General features: G+C 44.0%; 1 protein-coding gene across 2 annotated transcripts in view; it reads right to left on the reverse strand.

Moving 5' to 3' along the window:
- Nucleotides 1-624: 624 nt before the first annotated feature.
- The window catches only part of ets1 (v-ets avian erythroblastosis virus E26 oncogene homolog 1), a 132,673-nt gene continuing 118,784 nt past the window's right edge, over nt 625-14,513 (reverse strand). For both annotated transcript variants that reach the window (XM_069894403.1, XM_069894404.1), the window contains 2 exons: nt 6,274-6,392; nt 625-4,665 (listed from right to left, as the gene is read on the reverse strand). In XM_069894403.1, coding sequence (XP_069750504.1) covers nt 4,450-4,665; nt 6,274-6,392 — 335 coding nt within the window. In that variant the 3' untranslated portion in view covers nt 625-4,449. The remainder of the gene's footprint in view (nt 4,666-6,273; nt 6,393-14,513) is intronic.

A 14,513-nucleotide genomic window follows, 5' to 3' on the forward strand; every position in this document is an offset into this window, starting at 1 on the left:
GGTATCGGAACCAGGGTTCGAAAATGTACTGAGGGCGAGAAGGATTCCTGAAAGGCATCGGGCGCTGAGGCCTGAACAGCAGTGCGTGCGGCTGCAGAGATTGTGGGACCACAGGAGGAGAATCTATGGACAATCAATGTCTCTGAAGGGACTCCCTTTTGAATCTCTTTCACCTATTGTTAGAGATGTCAGGCAATGCTCGAGGCGAATGTTTGTTTGTCTTACAGCAAACAGAATTTAAGTATGTTACATTTTTTTGTGACACTAAAAGAAACCTTGAACCTTTGTTATTAATCCTGCCTGGGCGAGTAACTGCAGTGGGTTTTGTCGATGGTGCTAACTGAGGGAGGTCAGGGATATCGAAGTGGAAGCTGAACTAACTTTAAATGAGATGTTTTACAAATGGTGCTTTGAAAATCTGATCTGAAAATATGCAGAAATCGGCAATAAACACTTTCTACGGGTGTTCAAATAACTGGCTCCATTTTACACCGCGGCACAAGGCCAAGCTGACAAAGTTGATTGAAGGGTAAAATCATCTGGGATAATCCTGGCTGGCTGGTTGAGCAAGACTCACCACTCATCTTCAATGTGAAGCAGTAAAGAAAAAGAACCAGACGGAGCTGACAGAATAAGCACTTTTTTTTATTGAATTAACTCTTAAACTTTCATAAAATCAGAATGATTTAAGTTCCATCTCAAATGGATATGGAGGCACTAAGAACTCCGTATCTAGGCCACAGAGGGCAGAGTTTGGACTGGAGCTACAAGAGGTAGATTCTAACAGTTTTGATGTAAAAATCTTTGAATAACATTGGCACTGATATTACATTGGAGTAAAAAATAATCCACATCTCACAGCTCTTTTTTTAAAGGAACCTTTACCACAATTTGTAACGGTTTTAAACTGCAGTGAGAGCTCATCTAAACTCTCTCCAGGAACATGATGGGCCTGCATCAGCAACTACATTTACAGGAATCTTCACTCTGCTCCAATGAGATCGCTACATCTCTAAGCTACTTTAGTTTTCAAAGCACCAGCTTTCATTGCTTTTTTGTTCTTTTAAAAAATATAAATTATTCTTAAAAAAGCTAAAAAATACGCTTTAAACAAAATACATAAAACATCTTTATTATATCTCCTATTTTAGACTTTAAACCTGCAGTAAGTAATCATTTATCGTGTTAAGGCCTTCCATCTGGATTAAGAAAAGTCAAAGCCAATGGAACCTATGGCCCCTTTTCCACTGGCATCCTGTTCCCAGGAATTAACTGGGAATTTACTGGGACAGGGTCCAGTGGAAAAGGACCACTGTCCGAATGCTGGCGTCAAATGACATCATTTCACGCCGGGGATTACTTGCCTCGGCCCCCTGCTAATATCCCTGGCGTGCTGATAAAAACAGGGGAAAAGGGACAGCAGAAAGCCACCCGTTCCCAGTTGAAGATAGAACACTCCGACCCCCCCAGGGGATGAGTGGTGTCCCAGTTAAGGGTGGCCCAGTGGAAATGGCACAGAGGGCTTCCTATCCCGGGCCACTGCATGGCCAATTAACTGGGACGCCAGTGGAAAAGGGGCGAATGATAAGAGTAATACTGACAGCACATGACTCGTGCTTTTGGATTTATACAACACAATGTGTGGGACTTCCGCCGTTCATTCTGTAAACATTCCAATGCTCTGGTTCTCCTGCCAGTGACATACAAGTCTGTTTCGAACAACTGCATTCTGCTCTTCAGGAAGGAGGCTTTGATCACAGGATTGTCACGCCTGACTGCAGTCAAACTAGAGAGACACTTTGCTGACTTGGGTTGCTGCTCAAAGTCTAACAATCAGGTTGCATCTCGTATTCATTCACACATTTCTTAATCAAGACCAGCCTCCTAAACACTTACCAAAATAGAAGACAAACCTCTCAAATACTGTCATCTCATTCAACCTTTGGACCACCTGTTGCTAGGTTTCCTTAAGTTACATCTCGCAGGAGACTTCATGCCCGCTGCACCTCAGAGCTCCAGTTGCAGCCTCACCCTACCTAAGTCAACTAAGACCAAAAGAGGGTTCAGTGATGGTCTCTGTCTCCAGTTCTGCTTTCAAGAAAAAAATAATTGTGCATTTTCGATGAAGCTTGTTGATGTCAGCTTCCGCACAGCATACGAAGAGGCCTCTACAAAAGGATAACCAGAAGGTTCCCTCTTTCTCCAGAAGACCCCATATCAGCCTTTGTGGAAAAACTGAGCATTAGAATTCACTGTGTGCAGGCAGCAACGTGCGCAGACTCATATCCGGCAAATATTTATCACTCATCTAAACTTCACAACAAATAATCTGGACATTATTTCATGGCTGTTGGTGAACAAATAATGGCTCATTGCCTACTTTACAAAACCAGTGCATCGACATTCCAGACCATTCCAGGGGCGTGGAAGAAAATATAAATATAAATCTATTTTGTGTTATGACTCCCAAGGTTGTTGGCAGTGGCACTGGTTTATCATCCTCAGAAGAACGAACGCCCATGAGAAAAGTTAGTGGAAGAGCCATCTCAAATCAAATCACATCTCAACGGCGGAGGACAATGGTTTTCACACATGCTCTGATGAAACTCATTTGCTTATTGCAACTTCTGTCAAGAGCTCACCACACATACTGGAAATGTAACGTGCCTCGTGGACCACGTAAGCCATGAATCATCCAGCTGACATTTTATACACTGCAAGATTGCAGCTCTTCATTCAGGGCACTCAGAAAGAACTACGTGGGCTTGTGAGACACTTCACAGATGGCAGAACATAACTAATGGTTGACACAAACACTTCTTTACCAAAGCAATGAGGAAAAGGGAACAGAAACTTGAAATTAAGTCGTACACATATCTAAACATTTTCAGAAGTGAAGGCACCAAACCATATTCAGCCTGTTGATACTGTGGGCAGAAAGACCCACAGATAAGCGGCGAGAAAATTCACCAGAAACACTGGCCTCCCCTGGCTTTATCTTAGAAATGGAATCGCTGCTCAAAACGAGTCAACTATTCAAATTGATTTTAAGTTCACCTTCTCCACTCCAGGAAGTTTGGAGTTGAATGTCCAATTATTGAAGGAAACACCTGTTGTGCCTGCCGATCAGACAGGCTGTCTCAAGATAGTTCATCTGCAAAGTGACAGAGCTGTGAGACTTTGAGGAGGGTGAAAGGTATTTCTGTCCTTTGAATTTAGACATATAGCGCGGTAATGGGTGTTTACAGCCCACAAGCCCATAAACACCCAAATGCACCAGTTAACCTACGTCTTTACAAAGATAGGACAAAACAGGAGCAACCGGGGAAACTCGTGCGGGTCACGGGGAGAACGTGTAAACTCCGTACAGACAGCGTCAGATTCAAAGTCTTTGGGCTAACTGCTACACTAATTGTGCCGACCCTCACCATTTGATGGAATTTGAATGTGGCGAACTCTCCAAGATTGATACCAATCCCAATATTCCACAGTTCTTTTGACTTGTCTGTAATAATACTGGGGCCCCTATTAAATTTTTCCATGTAACTTTTAAAAAACACCACCCCAACAAGGGATGCATTTGCATAGAATAAACCACAACACATATTCTATACTTTAAAGCAGTTAAATCCAGCAGTGTCAGGGAGCAGTGAGATAGAAGCCTCCTTAACTCTGTTAACATGATGATTCAGAAGCAAGAAAACCATGAGACAGACCATGGCACATTAGGTAGACCCAGATATAGTGCTTTAGAGTCTCTCCTTACCCCTGTCTCTGTGGTTGGTTGGTCTCCATATAAAAATAGTATATAAAATCATGGATCTCACTGATTGTCACACTGGTCAAATAGAAAAACACAGATTCCAGCTGGCTTGGCTTTGCGAGATGGCTTTTGGCACTTCATTCAGATGCAACCCGTTTTCAGGTTCTTGGTCAAACAACTTGACATGATCTATAGATCTTTAACTTCATTCAAACAGCTGGCAAGGGTCTGTATAATATTGCAAATACTGAGGCCAACTTAGGTATGGCAAAAATACTGGCACAGTGAACTACCCAAGATATTAGTTTCAGTCCACCAGTGGGGCTGAGGCTATCACTAGACATGGACACAAACAATCAGGCAGCTGCCCATTGGTGGTAATGATGTTCCTTGTGGTAAGTGCCTGCATCATATTCCACAATACAAACGTCAACACAATTCTGTATTGTCCATTTTGCAAGGCAGGAAAAAAAGAGTTTTACAAAACCAAAAAAAAATTAATATAGGACTTTTCTTAAAAAGAAACAACTGGTTTTGTCTGTCTTTGTGGAGTTGTGCATTGCTTCCCAATGCCTGTCTTCAAAGCGATGAATCTTGACTTTCTGTATGAAGCTTAAGCAAACAAATCATATACAAGTCCTGTGCCTGAGCACAATTTAGAGTCTAGTCCTGTTAGTGGCAGCTCCTTATTCATCGGCGTCTGGTTTGACATCCAGCATGGCATGCAGCTCCTCTGGGGTGTAACCCAGCAGGCTCTGGAGGTCACAAACAAACCGGTACACATAACGTTTGCCTGCTGTTTTGTGAATGATGTTTTTGTCATAGTAATATCGGAGGCCCCGGCTCAGCTTCTCATAGTTCATCTTTGGTTTATTCTTCCTTTTTCCCCATCGTCTGGCGACCTGAAAATTGATGAGTCATACATTTACATTTTGTAGACACTGTTATGACATAGAAGGCAGTCATTGGAACGATAGACCCAGACCATTTGATGCAACATTTCCAAAATATTCTACTTCATCTTGCCCTATTAACATTCTTTATCTAAGTACAATACTGTGATCGTACATATTCTATCACCAACGTGTATATGTACAGATTGTAGTGTAGGATGACTGTGATTGGTTGAGAGTGTAGCCACACCCACTGGCAGGTCTTAAAGGATTGCTCCTAGTCAGACCAGGTCATTCTGGACTGGTCGACCTACTTGTGATATGCTCCAGTCTTTTAGTTAATAAAAGCCTTGGTTTGGATCAACAAGTCTTTGGTTCTTTCGACACGCATTACAAGTACGTGATCCAACTTTCCTTCAAATGCAACACTACTGTTCCAGCTCCTCCACATTGAAGTGCAATCCACAAACCACAAGCAAGACTGTTGCTCCAAAATTCCCTCTCTTCAGTAACAGGATGCTTTCTCTGGAAGCTCTGGTTAACTCCCACATGCCAAAGATGTATGGGGTTAATTGATCGCATGGGTATATTTGGGTGGCTTGGGGCATGTGGGCCAGAAGGGCCTATAATCTCTAAAACTAAAAACTCATCCTTGTCTTCATCACTTTTAAAGCTTTTGGTAATTACCCAGTCTTTGAAAACACAAACGGTTGTAACATAAATGCATGTAATTTGGTCTCAGGAGATGATTGGACATTTACTGACTAATAACATGGAATTCCTCTCAATTCAACTCTGATCCTTCCTGATTTCCAGAAAAACCAAGAGTTGGAAAGATTGCTTACCTGGATATGAAATTCCACACATGAGAAACAGCTTGTGTTCTTTAAAGGCTCATTTCTCCAGTTGATAATATGGGGAAATGAAGGAACTACATCGAGCATTGCGTAAAAATATGAGAGGGCGAGTTAGTAGATTTGGGGGAGTTGTGAATAGTGGAGTGGGCCATCAAAGAATACCACAGTATACAGAATCGGGCCAAGAAATGGCAGATGGGAGTTGAATCCAGACAAATGTGAAATATAGCATTTTGAGAGGTCAAAAGTAAAGGGAAGGAATGCAATTAATACCACAGCTCTTAAAATTATTGACATGCAGTGGGATCTGGGAGTCCATGTCAATGGTCACTGAAAGTGACTGGCTGGTAAAGAAGGTATGTTTAACTTTATTAGGCACCGAGTGTAAATAAAAGGAAGTCATGTTGTGGATTTATAAAACTTTGATGAGGTTGCACTTTGAATACTGTGTGCAATTCTGGTCACTTTCTTACAGGAAGGATGTGGAAGCTTTGGAAAGGCTTGCCAGGATGGTGCCTGGTTTAGAGGGTATGGGTGATAGGGATAAACCTGGTCATTTTCCTCTGGAATGTTGGGGACTGAGTCGAGACCTGATAGAGGTTTCTAAAATCAAGAGAGGTATTGATAGGATGGACAGTCAGAATCTGATCCCCAGGGTTAAGCCACCACACACTAGAGGAATTAAGGTGAGCGGGAGGAAGGTTTAAGGGAGATGTGTGGGGAAAATATTTTACACAGAGAGTGCTGGGTGCATTGTTACCTCATCTGGATCTGCCAGCTTGAATTCCCATCCGTCACCTGTCCAACTTATAAATGACTGACACGACTTGTCTGTCAAGAGCTCCAACAGGAATTGCCACAACTGGATGGGTCCACTGCCTGTGACAGAAAGAAGAGGTTATTAATTAAAAGGCTTCTAAGGGATCAAAAGCCTTTGGCAATACTGAAATGCTGTTGTCACGAAGGCATGCACACAACCTACTTCGGCTCATCACATGTTACAGCGCAAGTAAATCCCACAAAAACTGTTCACCTATATAGGCTTCCATCGTGTTAAAATCTATTTCAATACAGGTATTCCCCAACTTACGACCATAATTCAAAGCAAAGGAGAAGTCATATCTCGAATAGACGAATCTCGGAGTTGTGTACTTACCTTGTTAGTCGGTGTCTTGGGATCTGTAGGCTGTGGATGGCCATGTTGATTCCTGTGCGCATGCTCAAGTCTCCGGTGGGGAAATGCATGGTGAGTTTGCATAATGGAGTTCAGTTGCAAGAGTTAAGGGCGTGAATTCAATATCATTAGGGCACTTAATTCTTACGCTTACATCAACCGAACTCCAATACGGGAACCCACCATGCATGTGCCAACCAAAGATTCGTGCATGCGCACAGGAATCAAGATGCCGCGTCCAGCCTACAGACCCCAGGATGCCAAGTAACAAGGTAAGTACGCACAATTTGGCTCTTGCACGACCTGTATCTCTGTTATAGTTTGTCAAATACAACATAAACGGCATAAATATTACATTTTCTCTTTATTTTTTTAACAAATTTTCCATCGTATCTGCAGATGGACGCAAGTCACATGTCAGGGAGTCCCTGTAATTTATATTTAAATGCCTCCTCCATATTCCTGACAGGACATTGCAGGACTTCAGTCAAAATGCTGGAGGAATGAAGGTGTTACATGGTGGTCTGGTTTGGTTTGGGTATGGAAGGGGCAGAGAGAAAACTTCTGGGAGAGGGAAATGGACAGAGTCCAGGTGGAAAGGAGGGTGTGGAAAGTAGAGATGAGGAGATGTCAAGGGGGAAGGAAGAAGGTGCAGGAAATCTTGTCCGATTCAAAACACTTGCAAATATTGCCAATCACAATTCATACACCATTTAAAAGAAAAAGCAGCAAAACTGATTCCTTTAAACCCCATCCTGGAAAAAAGTAATGCCAACTTAAAATGTACAGGTGCATGTATTAGATCCAGTGAGAAAATTCAATGAGCACGACTGGAGTGGGAAGTGAAATCAAGAATATTAGCGGCCTGACTGCTTGTGGCGTCCTTCAAATTCTTGAACAAGGAAGACTCCCCAGATCATTCATGGGGATCAGAGCAAAGCAGAGACCTGCTGGCAGCGGTGACACATCAAACTGCTGATTCTGGAATCCGAAACAAAAGCAAAAATGCTGGAAGAACTCAGTCGGTCAAACAGCATCTGTGGAAGGAGAACCCCGTTCCTGACCTGAAGAAGGGTCGCTGGGTTGAAACAGGAACTCTGATATTCCTTTTCTTCCACAGCCAATACCAGACTGATTTCCCAGCATTTCTGATGTCACTGCAATACGATGATCATATTCTTCATCAAAGAACCCTCAAAAAACATGCCTCGAGCTAAAATTTGCATGAGGGGATTTCTCCAATAAACGAAGCAATTTGTAAAAACGGTACAAATTAACTGCATCCTCCTCAAACAATGCAAATATTCATTTCATACAGTGCATCAACTTTATTTATAATGAGTTTATTGTCAGAAACGCTGTACAATCTGCACTGAAATTACTTGCTGCAAAGAGGTATTCTAAAATTGTAAACTTAATTAAAGAAAATTAAATACATAACGTAGATAGATAATAAGGGTTCACGGTAATCCGAGCACATCAATCAGTGACTTGCAACAGGGCAGACAACCCTTCTGAGCCGTCGGTGCAGTCCGTGAATGGTGTAACAAAGGGAGGTTTAAGATTACCCAAAAGAGAGTGCATTAAGTTTGCACTAACACAAATTCACCAAACAGAGCTCAGAGAAATGAGGGGAGCGCTGATGGCGGTCCTTTGGGTCAAGTGCCCAACTAAATTTATTTTGTCCAAGTAAAAGATCTCAGGGCATTAACAATGAATTTTAAATAATTATTGGGCAGCTTCATAGAGGTGAGTGGAAGAATAGAAGAGAATTTCAATTTTTTAAAAATAAGTTGAGACAGACAGCACGGTAATGGGCCATTTTGGCCCACGAGTCCATGCCACAAAATTACACCCAAATAACCCTCCGGTACATTTCAAATGGTGGGAGGAAACCAGAGCCCCCAGGGAAAACCCCTGCAGACCCGGAAAGAATGTGCCAACTCCTTATAGACAGCACAGGATTTCAACTTCGGTTCCGATCGCTGGTGCTGTAAAGGTGTTGCGCTGACCGCCATGCTAACCGTGTGATATTGGTGAAATATACCGATGATGGAGATCTTTATCGACATTGTGCTGGAATACCAGCCAAATGAAACATGATTAGCATCAAACACTCAATAAACCATGTACAATAAGGCTGCAATATTCTAAAATAAATGACTGATTCTGAAGTATAAACGCAGCCTTGCTCAATGCCGTGTAATGGTATTTAACATTATCACGACCTCATAAAAAAAGCTCTTTTTAGGTCTGGTAGTTCTTGAGTGAAGGCTCCTATAACATCTGCCTGATGGTAAATAGTTCATGGTTAGGGTCTGTTGCATCTTTAATTCCTCGCCGTGTCCAAACATCGTCCCCTATAGATAGATTCGATGGTAGGCAATTGTATTGCAACAATCCGTTGGGCAGGTTCCACTCCCCGCTGGAGTGTCTTCCTATCTTGTGCGAACAATTCCTGTACCACACCGAAATACTGAATGTCAGCACACTCTCAACAATACATCTATAGAACTCCAGCAGCATTCTGGGGCAGAGGTTTAACATCCTCATACATCTAAAAAATAAAGACATTGTTGTGCCTTTTCAAAGACCACATGAGATCACCAGAGATAAGGACCCCTCTGGAGTTTGAAGCTCTGTAATGCTCCACCACCGCTCCACTGATGTAAATCGGGACCTGCATGTGACTTCCCACCCATCTATGATCCACAAGGATCTCTTTTGTCTTCTGGGGATTGAATAACAAATCGTTCTCAGGATGCCACAAGGCCAGGTGCTGAACCACACCCCTATAGGCCATTTCATCATCCCCTGGGATCAAGCCTACCACCGTGGTGTCATCTGCAAACTTTATAATTAAGTTTGAGCTGTACAAAGGAACACAGTCATGGGTAAAGATGGAATACAAAATGGGGCTCAGCACGTAAACCCTAGTTCAAGGTGATACTGAGGAGAAAATATTGCCCAACCAAGCAGACTGGGGTCTGCTAGTAAGAAATCCAGAATCCAATTACAAAAGGATGAGCTGATACCATGCGAACAAAGTTTGGTTATCAGCTTTGATAGCACAATAGTGTTGAAAGCTGAACTATAATCAATAAATACTAATCTTATATCAGAGTTCAGGCTGTACAGGTGAGTCATAGCTGATCTATTAGCACGGGAGGTAAAATGATGCTGATCCATAGTGGCTTGATCTATAATTCAATGGTACTTGATTTACCCATGATACATGTTTTCCATTGATACTCACTCACTGAGGACAGATGTTGGGCTGACGGTTCTGGCAGATCTAGTTTACATCAGCAGTGAATTTAATAAAGAAAAGATCTGAATTTGAATCAATGCTCGAGACTGTGAGAAAAACTCAGCAGGTGATGCCACATCTATCATTTTTGATAGATGTTTTAATGTCAGGCCTTCGAGGCCAGATTCAAACGTGGATAAAAATTTTAAACTTCCCTGTTTATGGAGCTGCTTTTATGCGGAACGATGCCTTGGTGCATCATCCGGAGCTGCTGTAGACAGGATGACTGTTGCCGTGGCACCATCCATCATAAATACACGGCAGAGCAATGGCCGTCGTCCCTATGTATAATCTCCCACGCAGCTGGAATCATTCTGCATTTCCCAGGATGGCTCCAGCTGCAAGGGGATTATGGGAGGGTAGACGGCAATTGGTCTGTCGCGCATTGAGCCACTGGTACCAATGAGCCGCCCTGGGGGCCAAAGCAGCCCAGTGAGGTGTAGGAAGTTGTCACTGCCCATCCCCGCCATCTCCGGATATGGCTCCGCTGGCCCGGCTGCCCCCTGCCTGATGGCCCCCGCCGGTCGCCACTGCCCTGACAGGCCCCTGCCCTGACAGGCCCCGCCGTCCACCCTTGACCTGAGAGGGTCATGGAGGGAGAGGGGTGAGTGAGTGGGAGAGAAAGAAATGAAATGGGTCACAGGCTGACAGTGTCACCGCTACGTCATCAGCCTGCCCCCTAGCCAGCCCCTAGCAGCGGACGTACCTTCATGTGGCAAGGTAGAGCGCACCACTCCACCACTAGCACTACCTCGGAGAGGGATTGGAGTCACCGCCTTGAAGCCACTCACAGACTATTTATGAAAGTAAGTTTTCCGACGTGAAGGCGGAGACTCTTCGTCTTTCCATTTGGATTTTTTGCTTTAGACAAGAGCCTAATGTTTCAGACTTGAGCTCCTTTTCAGAAATGTGGAAAAGAATATGTTAGGCAGCTGAAAGGGGTTGGCGAGCAGAAGAGAAGGAAAAGAGCACAGGGATAATAGGTAGGTACAGGAAGGGGGGGGTAGAGAAAGAAGCTGTGAAGTGACGGGGAAGAAGGCAGAGGGCTAAGGGTGACTCTCCAATAGGAGAGGGAAGGGAAAGGGATGGGGAACTGGAGGAAGTGACACAGAGGAGCAATGAGAGAGAAAAAAAATTGGGGAAGGTGGGTGGCTCATGGAATAATCCTTTGATAGTACAGATTCTATCACCAATGTGTGTATGTATAGATTATAGTGTAGGATGATTGTGATTGGCTGAGAGTGTAGCCACGCCTACTGGCAGGTCTTAAAGTGTTGCTCCTAGCCAGACCAGGTCAATCTAGACTGGTTGACCTCCATGTAATACGCTCCAGTCTTCTAGTTAATAAAATCCTTGATTTGGATCAACAAGCCTTTGATTCTTTCGATGCACTCTCCAATTCCAACTCGAAGGCCTCAGGCCAAAAACGCCAACTGCGACTTACGCCCTACAGGTGCTGTGTGAGTTTCCAATGCCACGTGAGCTCCCCCCCCCCCCAACAGTCATGGAAGAGCTTCACAGGAGGTGCACGGGCTTCACACTGCATTGACCTTGCCCTTTCCAGCAGAAGCCCAAGAATAGAGCATACAGCAGGGGTCACATGCTAAGCATTCCTCACAATAAGCACAGTGTTTGTGGAGCAAAATCCGTCACACTGAAAATAACAAGAAGCTCATGCAGAAAAATTTAAGCCAAACTCACAGACATATGATGGCATCAGTTTATTACGAGGTGGAAAGGGAGTATTTGTGTCTCTCGGATCCCATTTGGGAACAAGGGGAGGTATTGTCGGGACTGAAAATTTCTGCTGAGATAATGACAGAGAGTCAGTGTTTCCAACCAGATGAGGTGCTGGACTATTTAGGTCTCAATTTTTTGCTGATTTTACTAACAATCCCTTTGATGGGTGTAATGATCCAATTCCTCAAGAATGTAGGCAGTCAGTAAGAGTCGCTTGAGGCAAATGGCAAAGAAAACAACAGCCATGAATCTGCCATTGAATAGCCTGGAATCTAGGCTACATCTCACTACAACACGCTCTTCAAATCCACTCATTCTCAAGCCTGCGCCACGGAAGTACTCATTACTCTCCAAAGCGTTTAATTACTCTCCTCAAAGTTGTAGGAGTTGTTTTCATTAGACAGAGGAATGTTGGAATGATTTGATGGAGCTGCCCCATGTATGATTGGGATCGGGACTGGGCAGATGGAAACAAAGGGTTAAGAATGAAAGGAAGAGATCACAGGGCAGAATGCAGGAGCAATGTGTACACCTAGAATTTGGAGGCTGTGAGCTGAGGAACCAGAGCTCATGCCTATAGCAGACCTGACAGCTTTAATGGACAGGTTAGAAGGAAGGGGAAACATTGTTGACTCACTGTTCCGGGCTTCCGTTGCTTTAGATGTGATAGAATGGGGTTGGGGGGAGGAGTGGCATTGCTCGTCAGGGAACATAGCACAGCTTTGTGCTCAGGCAGAACAGATCAGAGGTCTTGTCAACTGAGGCTACATGAGTGGAGCTGAGGAATGGGAAAGGTATGACCACACTCATGGGGTTGTATTATAGGCGGCCCAATAGTCAACGAGAAATGGAGGAGCAACTCTGTAGAGAGTTAGCAGAAAACTACAGAAAACATAAGGTGTGATAGTAGGAGATTTTAACTTTCCACATATTGACTGGGATTCCCATACTGTAAAAGGGCTGGAAGGCTTGGAGTTTGTCAAATGTGTACAGGAAAGTTTTCTAAATCAATATATAGAGGTACCAATGAGAGAGAGTGAAATACTGAATCTCCTATTAGGGAACAAAATAGGACAGATGAAGGAAAACATTTTGAATCCAGTGATCATAGTTTCAAGTTAATTATGGAGAAGGATAGGTCTGGGCCTTGAGTAGAGATTCTAAATTGGAGAAAAGCCCAATTTTGAGGGGATGAGAAGGGATCTAGAATGCATGGATTTGGATAAGTTGTTTTCGGCCAAGGATGAGCGAGGTAAGTGGAGGATCTTCAAAGCTGAGATTTTGAGAGTAGAGTTTGTATGTTCCTATCAGGATTAAAGGCAAGGTAACCTTGGTTTTCTAGGGATAGTGGGGATCTGATTCAGAAGAAGAGAGAGATGTATAACAGGTAGAGGCAACACGGTGCAAATGAGGTACTTGAGGATTATAAAAAATACAAGAAAAAACTCAAGAAATAAATGAGGAAAGGTAAAAGTAGACATGAGGTCACTTTGCCAGAAAATGTGAAGGAAAATCCTAAGAGTTTCTACAGGTATATTAAGAGCAAAAGGATATTAAGGGACAAAATTGGTCCCCTTGAAGATTAGAGTGGTCAGCTTTGTATGGAGCCAAATGAGATGGGGGAGATCTTAAATGTTTGTTTTCATCAGTCTTTCTTTGGCTTGGCTTCACGGATGAAGATTTATGGAGGGGTATGTCCACGTCTGCTGCAGGCTCGTTGGTGACTGACAAGTCTGATGCGGGACAGGCAGGCACGGTTGCAGCGGTTGCAAGGGAAAATTGGTTGGTTGGGGTTGGGTGTTGGGTTTTTCCTCCTTTGTCTTTTGTCAGTGAGATGGGCTCTGCGGTCTTCTTCAAAGGAGGTTGCTGCCCGCCAAACTGTGAGGCGCCAAGATGCACGGTTGAAGGCGATATCAGCCCACTGGCGGTGGTCAATGTGGCAGGCACCAAGAGATTTCTTTAAACAGTCCTTGTACCTCTTCTTTGGTGCACCTCTGTCTCGGTGGCCAGTGGAGAGCTCACCATAGAACATGATCTTGGGAAGGCGATGGTCCTCCATTCTGGAGACGTGACCCACCCAGCGCAGTTGGGTCTTCAGCAGCATGGATTCGATGCTTGCGGACTCTGCCAGCTGCTCACACCAAGACACAAGAGCAACTTGTCCGTGAACTATTCTTTGCAGACGATGCCGCTTTAGTTGCCCATTCAGAGCCAGCTCTCCAGCGCATGACGTCCTGTTTTGCAGAAACTGCCAAAATGTTTGGCCTGGAAGTCAGCCTGAAGAAAACTGAGGTCCTCCATCAGCCAGCTCCCCACCATGACCACCAGCCCCCCCCCCCCCCCCCACATCTCCATCGGGCACACAGAACTCAAAACGGTCAACTAGTTTACCTACCTCGGCTGCACCATTTCATCGGATGCAAGGATCAACAAAGAGATAGACAACAGACTCGCCAAGGCAAATAGCGCCTTTGGAAGACTTTTCATCAGTATTCCCTTGGGAAATGGGCAGAGTCAGGGGAAGTAAGGAAAACAAGCAGTGAGGTCTTGGAATCCATACAGGTTAAAGAGGAGGAAGTGCTTACAAATAAGTGGTGGGGGGGGGAAATAAATCCCCAGGACCTGACAAAATATTCTCTTGGACTTTGAGGGAGGCTAGTGCAGAAACTGCAGGGGTTCTGGCAAAAATATTTAAAGTGTCCTTAGCCACAGGTGAATGTGGGGTCAAATTTAACATTTAAGAAGAATTTGGACAGGACAGGAAGTGGTATGGAGG

Source organism: Narcine bancroftii, chromosome 8, assembly GCF_036971445.1.
Source record: "Narcine bancroftii isolate sNarBan1 chromosome 8, sNarBan1.hap1, whole genome shotgun sequence".
NCBI lineage: Eukaryota > Metazoa > Chordata > Chondrichthyes > Torpediniformes > Narcinidae > Narcine > Narcine bancroftii.